The sequence below is a fragment of the Panulirus ornatus genome, chromosome 16 (genome assembly GCF_036320965.1).
Source record: "Panulirus ornatus isolate Po-2019 chromosome 16, ASM3632096v1, whole genome shotgun sequence".
Classification (NCBI taxonomy): Eukaryota; Metazoa; Arthropoda; class Malacostraca; order Decapoda; family Palinuridae; genus Panulirus; species Panulirus ornatus.
In genome coordinates, this window is record NC_092239.1 from 13,608,320 (window position 1) to 13,620,244 (window position 11,925).

The 11,925-nt window shown below is 42.5% G+C and overlaps 1 protein-coding gene across 1 annotated transcript in view; it reads left to right on the forward strand.

The window, feature by feature from the left end:
* Positions 1–5,407, forward strand: part of RpL4 (ribosomal protein L4) — a 32,894-nt gene extending 27,487 nt beyond the window's left edge. The window contains exons 7-8 of the mRNA XM_071671313.1: positions 5,063–5,222; positions 5,330–5,407. Coding sequence (XP_071527414.1) covers positions 5,063–5,222; positions 5,330–5,344 — 175 coding nt within the window. The 3' untranslated portion in view covers positions 5,345–5,407. The remainder of the gene's footprint in view (positions 1–5,062; positions 5,223–5,329) is intronic.
* Positions 5,408–11,925: the final 6,518 nt, after the last annotated feature.

Genomic DNA, 11,925 nt, shown 5'->3' on the forward strand with positions numbered 1-11,925 from the left:
TCAATCCACTGACAGCACGTCAACCCCGGTATACCACATCGCTCCAATTCACTCTATTCCTTGCCCTCCTTTCACCCTCCTGCATGTTCAGGCCCCGATCACACAAAATCTTTTTCACTCCATCTTTCCACCTCCAATTTGGTCTCCCTCTTCTCCTCGTTCCCTCCACCTCCGACACATATATCCTCTTGGTCAATCTTTCCTCACTCATTCTCTCCATGTGCCCAAACCACTTCAAAACACCCTCTTCTGCTCTCTCAACCACGCTCTTTTTATTTCCACACATCTCTCTTACCCTTACGTTACTCACTCGATCAAACCACCTCACACCACACATTGTCCTCAAACATCTCATTTCCAGCACATCCATCCTCCTGCGCACAACTCTATCCATAGCCCACGCCTCGCAACCATACAGCATTGTTGGGACCACTATTCCTTCAAACATACCCATTTTTGCTTTCCGAGATAATGTTCTCGACTTCCACACATTCTTCAAGGCCCCCAGAATTTTCGCCCCCTCCCCCACCCTATGATCCACTTCCGCTACCATGGTTCCATCCGCTGCCAGATCCACTCCCAGATATCTAAAACACTTCACTTCCTCCAGTTTTTCTCCATTCAAACTCACCTCCCAATTGACTTGACCCTCAACCCTACTGTACCTAATAACCTTGCTCTTATTCACATTTACTCTTAACTTTCTTCTTCCACACACTTTACCAAACTCAGTCACCAGCTTCTGCAGTTTCTCACATGAATCAGCCACCAGCGCTGTATCATCAGCGAACAACAACTGACTCACTTCCCAAGCTCTCTCATCCGCAACTGACTTCATACTTGCCCCTCTTTCCAAAACTCTTGCATTTACCTCCCTAACAACCCCATCCATAAACAAATTAAACAACCATGGAGACATCACACACCCCTGCCGCAAACCTACATTCACTGAGAACCAATCACTTTCCTCTCTTCCTACACGTACACATGCCTTACATCCTCGATAAAAACTTTTCACTGCTTCTAACAACTTTCCTCCCACACCATATATTCTTAATACCTTCCACAGAGCATCTCTATCAACTCTATCATATGCCTTCTCCAGATCCATAAATGCTACATACAAATCCATTTGCTTTTCTAAGTATTTCTCACATACATCTTTCAAAGCAAACACCTGATCTACACATCCTCTACCACTTCTGAAACCACACTGCTCTTCCCCAATCTGATGCTCTGTGCATGCCTTCACCCTCTCAATCAATACCCTCCCATATAATTTACCAGGAATACTCAACAAACTTATACCTCTGTAATTTGAGCACTCACCCTTATCCCCTTTGCCTTTGTACAATGGCACTATGCACGCATTCCGCCAATCCTCAGGCACCTCACCATGAGTCATACATACATTAAATAACCTTACCAACCAGTCAACAATACAGTCACCCCCTTTTTTAATAAATTCCACTGCAATACCATCCACGCATGTATACATACATTTACATTTCAACGTATATGGGGATAGGGTATGTCGTAGAAAGCAACTAAAGGGGATGGGAGTGGGGGCTAGAAACCCTCCCCTCCTTGTATTTTAGCTTTCTGAAAAGGGGAAACAGGAGGAGTCGTGGGGAGAGCTCATGCTCCACGAAGGCTCAGTTTGGTGTGTCAAAATGTGTGTGTTTGTGACCATGATGAGAAAAAAGGGGAAATAGGTAGTATGTTTGAGGAGAGGAACCTGGATGTTTTGGCTCAGAGTGAAACAAAGCTCAAGGGTAAAGGGGAAGAGTGGTTTATGTATGTCTTTGGAATAAAGTCAGGGTTGGTGAGAGCAAAGGAAGGAGTAGCACTACTCCTGAAGCAGGAGTCGTGGGAGTATGTGATAGTGTAAGAATATAGTTATATTGATATGGGTAAACCTGAAAGTGGATGGAGAGAGAGAGGGGTGATAATTGGTTCCTATGCATCTGGTCATGAGGAGAAAGATTATGAGAGGCAAGTGTTTTGGGAGCAGCTGAGTGAGTAGAAAGATCATGAGAGGCAAGTGTTTTGGGAGCAGCTGAGCGAGTGTGTTCGCAGCTTTGATACACAAGACCGGTGATAGTGATGGGTGATTTGAATGCAAAGGTGAGTAATTTGGCAGTTCAGGGTATAATTGATGTACATGGGGTGTTCAGTGTTGGAAATGAAGAGCTTGTAGATTTGTGTGCTGAAAAAGGACTGGTAATTAGGAATTAGTGTTAGGAGGTATACATAAGCATACATATGTAAGTGAGAAACTGCAGAAGCTGGTGACTGAGTTTGGTAAAGTGTGTGAAAGAAGTTAAGAGTAAATGTGAATAAGAGCAAGGCAGAAGCTGGTGACTGAGTTTGGTAAAGTGTGTGAAAGAAGTTAAGAGTAAATGTGAATAAGAGCAAGGTTATTAGGTACAGTAGGGTTGAGGATCAACTGGGAGGTAAGTTTGAATGGAGAAAAACTGGAGGAAGTGAAGTGTTTTAGATATCTGGGAGTGGATCTGGCAGCGGATGGAACCATGGAAGCGGAAGTGGATCATAGGGTGGGAGAGGGGGCGAAAATTCTGGGAGCCTTGAAGAATATGTGGAAGTCGAGAACATTATCTCGGAAAGCAAAAATGGGTATGTTTGAAGGAATAGTGGTTCCAACAATGTTGTATGGTTGCGAGACGTGGGCTATGGATAGAGTTGTGCGCAGGAGGATGGATGTGCTGGAAATGATATGTTTGAGGACATTGTGTGGTGTGAGGTGGTTTGATTGAGTAAGTAACGTAAGGGTAAGAGAGATGTGTGGAAATAAAAAGAGCGTGGTTGAGAGAGCAGAAGAGGGTGTTTTGAAATGGTTTTGGCACATGGAGAGAATGAGTGAGGAAAGATTGACCTCTTAAGAGGATATATGTGTCGGAGGTGAAGGGAACGAGGAGAAGTGGGAGACCAAATTGGAGGTGGAAAGATGGAGTGAAAAAGATTTTGTGTGATCAGGGCCTGAACATGCAGGAGGGTGAAAGGAGGGCAAGGAATAGAGTGAATTGGATTGATGTGGTATACCGGGGTTGATGTGCTGTCAGTGGATTGAATCAGGGCATGTGAAGCGTCTGGAGTTAACCATGGAAAGCTGTGTAGGTATGTATATTTGCGTGTGTGGATGTATGTATATACATGTGTATGGGGGTGGGTTGGGCCATTTCTTTCGTCTGTTTCCTTGCGCTACCTCGCAAACGCAGGAGACAGCGACAAAGCAAGGAAAAAAAAACATATGTAAGTAGGAGAGATGGCCAGAGAGCATTATTGGATTACGTGTTAATTAATAGGCACGTGAAAGGGAGCTGTGGTTTCGGTGCATTATTACATGACAGCTAGAGACTGAGTGTGAACGAATGGGGCCTTTGTTGTCTTTTCCTAGCGCTACCTCGCACACATGAGGGGGAGGGCGTTGTTATTCCATGTGTAGCGAGGTGGCGATAGGAATAAATTAAGGCAGACAGTATGAATTATGTACGTGTGTATATATGTATATGTCTGTGTGTGTATATCTATGTGTACATTGAGATGTATAGGTATGTATATTTGCGTGTGTGGACGTGTATGTATATACGTGTGTATGTGGGTGGGTTGGGCCATTCTTTCGTCTGTTTCCTTGCACTACCTCACTAATGCAGGAGACAGCGACAAAGCAAAATAAATAAATAATAAATAAGAAGGGCAATAATGAAGCTAAAGGTAGGAAAGGCACCTGGAGTGGATGGGATCCCTGAAATATGGAGGAGAAAGTGTGATAGAGTAGATGCATCTTAAATGTAATTTGCCATGGAAACAAGGTTCTGCCTTAGGATTGGGTGAAAATTACTACTGTTCCTTAATTCAACATGGAAGGTGCAAAGGATGTATGTAGCACTTATGGGGGAAAGTGTATGCAAGAATATTGATTATCAGAGTGATGGAAGTGACTGAATGCAAAATAAGTGAAGTACAATGTGTGGATCAGATTTTTGTGGTAAAGTTGACCATGGTAAAATGTTTAGTGAAAGATAAGTTGTATGCAGTTTTATGGATTTGGAGAAAGCATATGATAGCCGATTGGAGTGCTTTGCGGGATATATGGTACTAGGGGAAAACTGTTTGATGGTGTAAAAGCTTTCAATATAGGAGGAAATGCGTGTGCAAGTGTGAATGGAGAGCTGAGTGAAAGTTTTTTTGGAGTACATGTAGGTGTAAGGTAGGGCTGTGCATTGTCACTGGCTTTTTAACATAAGTGTGGATGGAGTGATAAGGGAGATGAAAGCAAACCTAGGGAAAAGGGGTGCAGAGATGGAGTGTGGCTTAGATGTGGTGGCTAATGGCAGGCCCATCTGGATGATACTGTGTTGTTTGCAGAGTGAAGAGGCATTGCAGAAGGATATAAGTGTGTTTTTTGATGTAAGTGGAAGAGATTGAAGGTAAATGCAAGTAAAAGTTAAGTAATTGTGTTTGAAAGGAAACTGAGTGAAGGTATAGATTTTGTAAACCCATATAGAGTGAAAAAAGAAAGTGTACAAAATTGTGCTTTGGATATGGAGGTAAGACTGGAAGAGCTGTTTTTCTTTAGTGTGGTGATATGGAAGGAGAGAGAATACAAGACTAGGTGTTTACATGGAGAGTGTATGAAAGTACAGTTAAAGGGGTTGGTATTAGTGCAAGACCACCTGTGACGTGTGCAAATAGGGTGGAGGAAGAGAAAGGGAGGAAGAATGCATAGAATGGTGTATGTGAGAGAGGCATGCAAAGACTGGGCAAAGTATAGACAAGACTCCTTTGCCATGGCCACCCCTTGATAGGAGTTCCCAGAAGGAATGGGCATCAGAGGTATAGATAAATAGATGGTGTAAGGACAGGGATAAGTGGAAACTTTTGCCATGGCCACCCCTTGATGGGAGTTCCTGGAGGGAATGGACATCAAGAGATATAGATAGATTTTGAAGTTTGTGTGGGTGGAGTGGGCTTGTTTGTTATAATTGTCGCTGAATGATTTTTAGTTCAGAGTAAATACAGTCAACATTGTTTTTTCCAGTAAAACTGTTACACGTCGCAAGATCAAGCAAAATCCATTGACCAATCGCCGTGCTCTTCTTCACCTCAATCCATTTGCTGGTGTTGAAAAGATGGTTGCAACCCAAGAGCAGAATAAAAATATTGCTGCAAAGGCTGCATTACGGGCTGAAAGGGCTAAGGTAAGTCATAGTAATTTAGGTATTAGGGTGTTAGTGTTGTTAGTGATGAAGAGCTAAGTGGATTATATTGAGGAATATCCTGAGTTTCTTTTTTTGTTCTCTTTCAGAAGAAAAAGAAGTAGGCAAGCACTTGGGGATCTGCTTACTGTGCAGTTGTATCATTCAGAGTAAAGATTTATTCCCAACGTTTGTTTACTTACCCTGTAATAGTAGTTCAGGAAATGCCCTGTGTATTGATTTGCAAGGCTATTTGAGGAAGGAAATTTTTGAAATATGTAAACTTTTTAGTTTAATTTCCAGAATTTTGATTTTTTATATGTTCGTATAGCATAAACAACAAGGCTTCAGAATTAAAACAAGCAAGTAAAGAATCTGTTTTAACTGAGGAAATATGAGAGTTGAAGTTCATGGACATTAAATCATTAATGCCATTTTTACCTTTGTAGGCTGTGACAAAAGGGATCAAGCTAAAACATTCTGTAGCAAGAAACTTTATAAATTCTTTGGCTTTAGATGATTAACTCACCCTTCTAAGTTGAGTTTTTATTTTACCATGTGTGTTAAGTACATACATTTGAAAGCTAAGATAGGATGATAGAAAAAAAATAAACATTTGTTTTACGTAAATGAGACTTTTTAGATATTGATTATTAATGTGTTCATTGTTTTCATTTGAACTTTTTTTTTATTATTATTTTGCTTTGTCGCTGTCTCCCGCATTTGCTAGGTAGCGCAAGGAAACAGACGAAAGAAATGGCCCAACCCACCCCCATACACATGTATATACACACACGTCCACACGCAAATATACATACCCATACATCTCAATGTACACATATATTTACACACACAGACACATACATGTATACCCATGCGCACGATTCACACTGTCTGCCTTTATTCATTCCCATCGCCACCTCGCCACACATGGAGTACCATCCCCCTCCCCCCTCATGTGTGCGGGGTAGCGCTAGGAAAAGACAACAAAGGCCTCATTCGTTCACACTCAGTCTCTAGCTGTCATGCAATAATGCCCGAAACCACAGCTCCCTTTCCACATCCAGGCCCCACACAACTTTCCATGGTTCACCCCAGACGCTTCACATGCCCTGATTCAATCCACTGACAGCACGTCAACCCCAGTATACCACATCGATCCAATTCACTCTATTCCTTGCCCGCCTTTCACCCTCCTGCATGTTCAGGCCCCGATCACTCAAAATCTTTTTCACTCCATCTTTCCACCTCCAATTTGGTCTCCCACTTCTCATTCCCTCCACCTCCAACACACATATCCTCTTGGTCAATCTTTCCTCACTCATTCTCTCCATGTGCCCAAACCATTTCAAAACACCCTCTTCTGCTCTCTCAACCAAGCTCTTTTTATTTCCACACATCTCTCTCACCCTTACGTTACTTACTCGATCAAACCACCTCACACCACACATTGTCCTCAGACATCTTATTTCCAGCACATCCATCCTCCTGCGCACAACTCTATCCATAGCCCACGCCTCGCAACTTATGACGAATATATGGTCATTCAACGGTAAGAATATTCATCTTTTCTTTAATGAAGATATTGCAATATGATGCATACTGAATGAATATAAAGTAATTAGTCGTTGTGATGGCTCTGCTTGAACAGAATTTGTAATGGGGAAGCATTTGTAGTTTATTTTGTACAGAAACATGGAATAAGTTTGTAAATAATGCATGTTCTACCAGAAGCTGGAATCTGAATACATTGTGAACTTGTCATGTGGAGGACTGCAGTGCTTTCATCATAGGGGCATTGTGAATTTTATTTTGGATTTAACTATGACAGTCACATTGAATTTTCATCTGGTTCACTTCATGATGGACATGAAAACCTTACTGAATCTTTCATTTCTCTTCAGGATAATTTTAGTCATAAACCAATTGATGTTTGACTGCTGCTGAGTTTGTAGTGACTCGTAGCAGAAAGGCTCATACTTTATATGTACTTTATCATTACAATGTTTGTCCTTTGTGTGAAGGATCACCAAATAATTAAGTGGATTGATATTAGGTTAGATATAGGTAATTATCTTTGCCTTCGTTTTTAAAGATATTGACAATATTTGGATTAACAATAATTTTGGAAAAGCTTGGTATACTTTTTACAGTTTTACCATTTTTTTTTGCTTTGTCGCTGTCTCCCGCGTTTACGAGGTAGCGCAAGGAAACAGACGAAAGAAATGGCCCAACCCACCCCCACACATGTATATACAAACGTCCACACACGCAAATATACATACCTACACAGCTTTCCATGGTTTACCCCAGACGCTTCACATGCCCTGATTCAATCCACTGACAGCACGTCAACCCCGGCATACCACATCGATCCAATTCACTCTATTCCTTGCCCTCCTTTCACCCTCCTGCATGTTCAGGCCCTGATCACACAAAATCTTTTTCACTCCATCTTTCCACCTCCAATTTGGTCTCCCTCTTCTCCTCGTTCCCTCCACCTCCGACACATATATCCTCTTGGTCAGTCTTTCCTCACTCATTCTCACCATATGCCCAAACCATTTCAAAACACCCTCTTCTGCTCTCTCAACCAAGCTCTTTTTATTTCCACACATCTCTCTTACCCTTATGTTACTTACTCTATCAAACCACCTCACACCACACATTGTCCTCAAACATCTCATTTCCAGCACATCCACCCTCCTGCGCACAACTCTATCCATAGCCCACGCCTCGCAACCATACAACATTGTTGGAACCACTATTCCTTCAAACATACCCATTTTTTGCTTTCTGAGATAATGTTCTCGACTTCCACACATTCTTCAAGGCTCCCAGAATTTTCACCCCCTCCCCCACCCTATGATCCACTTCTGCTTCCATGGTTCCATCCGCTGCCAGATCCACTCCCAGATGTCTAAAACACTACTTCCTCCAGTTTTTCTCCATTCAAACTTACCTCACAATTGACTTGACCTTCAACCCTACTTGCTCTTATTCACATTTACTCTTAACTTTCTTCTTTCACACACACTTTACCAAACTCAGTCACCAGCTTCTGCAGTTTCTCACATGAATCAGCCACCAGCGCTGTATCATCAGCGAACAACAATTGACTCACTTCCCAAGCTCTCTCATCCCCAACAGACTTCATACTTGCCCCTCTTTCCAAAACTCTTGCATTCACCTCCCTAACAACCCCATCCATAAACAAATTAAACAACCATGGAGACATCACACACCCCTGCCGCAAACCTACATTCACTGAGAACCAATCACTTTCCTCTCTTCCTTCACGTACACATGCCTTACATCCTCGATAAAAACTTTTCACTGCTTCTAACAACTTGCCTCCCACACCATATATTTTTGATACCTTCCACAGAGCATCTCTATCAACTCTATCATATGCCTTCTCCAGATCCATAAATGCTACATACAAATCCATTTGCTTTTCTAAGTATTTCTCGCATACATTCTTCAAGCAAACATCTGATCCACATATCCTCTACCACTTCTGAAACCACACTGCTCTTCCCCAATCTGATGCTCTGTACATGCCTTCACCCTCTCAATCAATACCCTCCCATATAATTTCCCAGGAATACTCAACAAACTTGTACCTCTGTAATTTGAGCACTCACTCTTATCCCCTTTGCCTTTGTACAGTGGCACTATGCACGCATTCCGCCAATCCTCAGGCACCTCACCATGGGTCATACATACATTAAATAACCTTACCAACCAGTCAATAACACAGTCACCCCCTTTTTTAATAAATTCCACTGCAATACCATCCAAACCTGCTGCCTTGCCGGCTTTCATCTTCCGCAAAGCTTTTACTACCTCTTCTCTGTTTACCAAATCATTTTCCCTAACCCTCTCACTTTGCACACCACCTCGACCAAAACACCCTATATCTGCCACTCTATCATCAAACACATTCAACAAACCTTCAAAATACTCACTCCATCTCCTTCTCACATCACCACTACTTATCACCTCCCCATTTGTGCCCTTCACTGAAGTTCCCATTTGCTCCCTTGTCTTACGCACTTTATTTACCTCCTTCCAGAACATCTTTTTATTTTCCCTAAAATTTAATGATACTCTCTCATCCCAACTCTCATTTGCCCTCTTTTTCACCTCTTGCACATTTCTCTTTTGGGCCCCATGTCTCTTTCTTTTATACATCTCCCACTCAATTGCATTTTTTCCCTGCAAAAATCGTCCAAATGCCTCTCTCTTCTCTCACTAATAATCTTACTTCTTCATCCCACCACTCACTACCCTTTCTAATCAACCCACCTCCCACTCTTCTCATGCCACAAGCATCTTTTGCGCAATCCATCACTGATTCCCTAAATACATCCCATTCCTCCCCCACTCCCCTTACTTTCATTGTTTTCACCTTTTTCCATTCTGTACTCAGTCTCTCCTGGTACTTCCTCACACAAGTCTCCTTCCCAAGCTCACTTACTCTCTCCACCTTCTTCACCCCAACATTCACTCTTCTTTTCTGAAAACCCATACAAATCTTCACCTTAGCCTCCACAAGATAATGATCAGACACCCTCCAGTTGCACCTCTCAGCACATTAACATCCAAAAGTCTCTCTTTCGCGCGCCTGTCAATTAACACGTAATCCAATAATGCTCTCTGGCCATCTCTCCTACTTACATACGTATACTTATGTATATCTCGCTTTTTAAACCAGGTATTCCCAATCACCAGTCCTTTTTCAGCACATAAATCTACAAGCTCTTCACCATTTCCATTTACAACACTGAACACCCCATGTATACCAATTATTCCCTCAACTGTCACATTACTCACCTTTGCATTCAAATCACCCATCACTATAACCCGGTCTCGTGCATCAAAACCACTAACACACTCATTCAGCTGCTCCCAAAACACTTGCCTCTCATGATCTTTCTTCTCATGCCCAGGTGCATATGCACCAATAATCACCCATCTCTCTCCAACTTTCAGTTTTACCCATATTAATCAAGAATTTACTTTCTTACATTCTATCACATACTCCCACAACTCCTGTTTCAGGAGTACTGCTACTCCTTCCCTTGCTCTTGTCCTCTCACTAACCCCTGACTTTACTCCCAAGACATTCCCAAACCACTCTTCCCCTTTACCCTTGAGCTTCGTTTTACTCGGAGCCAAAACATCCAGGTTCCTTTCCTCAAACATACTACCTATCTCTCCTTTTTTCACATCTTGGTTACATCCACACACATTTAGACACCCCAATCTGAGCCTTCGAGGAGGATGAGCACTCCCCGCGTGACTCCTTCTTCTGTTTCCCATTTTAGAAAGTTAAAAAAAAAATACAAGGAGGGGAGGATTCTCTCTCTCTCTCTCTCTCTCTCTCTCTCTCTCTCTCTCTCTCTCTCTCCCCCCTAGTCGCCTTCTACGACACGTGAGGAATGCATGGGAAGTATTCTTTCACCTCTATCCCTAGGGATAATATATATATATATATACATACATATACAAAGGGGAGCGGGGGGCCGGAAATCCTCCCCTCCTTGTATTAACTTTCTAAAATGGGAAACAGAAGAAGGAGTCACGCGGGGAGTGATCATCCTCCTCGAAGGCTCAGAGTGGGGTGCCTAAATGTGTGTGGATGTAACCAAGATGTGAAAAAAGGAGAGATAGGTAGTATGTTTGAGGAAAGGAACCTGGATGTTTTGGCTCTGAGTGAAACGAAGCTCAAGGGTAAAGGGGAAGAGTGGTTTGGAAATGTCTGGGGAGTGAAGTCAGGGGTTAGTGAGAGGACAAGAGCAAGGGAAGGAGTAGCAATACTCCTGAAGCAGGAGTTGTGGGAGTATGTGATAGAATGTAAGAAAGTAAATTCTCGATTAATATGGGTAAAATTGAAAGTTGATGGAGAGAGGTGGGTGATTATTGGTGCATATGCACCTGGGCATGAGAAGAAAGATCATGAGAGGCAAGTGTTTTGGGAGCAGCTAAATGAGTGTGTTAGCGGTTTTGATGCACGAGACCGGGTTATAGTGATGGGTGATTTGAATGCAAAGGTGAGTAATGTGGCAGTTGAGGGAATAATTGGTATGCATGGGGTGTTCAGTGTTGTAAATGGAAATGGTGAAGAGCTTGTAGATTTATGTGCTGAAAAAGGACTGGTGATTGGGAATACCTGGTTTAAAAAGCGAGATATACATAAGTATACTTATGTAAGTAGGAGAGATGGCCAGAGAGCGTTATTGGATTACGTGTTAATTGACAGGCGCGCGAAAGAGAGACTTTTGGATGTTAATGTGCTGAGAGGTGCAACTGGAGGGATGTCTGATCATTATCTTGTGGAGGCTAAGGTGAAGATTAGTATGGGTTTTCAGAAAAGAGGAGTGAATGTTGGGGTGAAGAAGGTGGTGAGAGTGAGTGAGCTTGGGAAGGAGACCTGTGTGGGGAAGTACCAGGAGAGACTGTGCACAGAATGGAAAAAGGTGAGAACAATGGAAGTAAGGGGAGTGGGGGAGGAATGGGATGTATTTAGGGAATCAGTGATGGATTGCGCAAAAGATGCTTGTGGCATGAGAAGAGTGGGAGGGGGGCTGTTTAGAAAGGGTAGTGAGTGGTGGGATGAAGAAGTAAGAGTATTAGTGAAAGAGAAGAGAGAGGCATTTGGACGATTTTTGCAGGGAAAAAATGCAATTGAGTGGGAGAA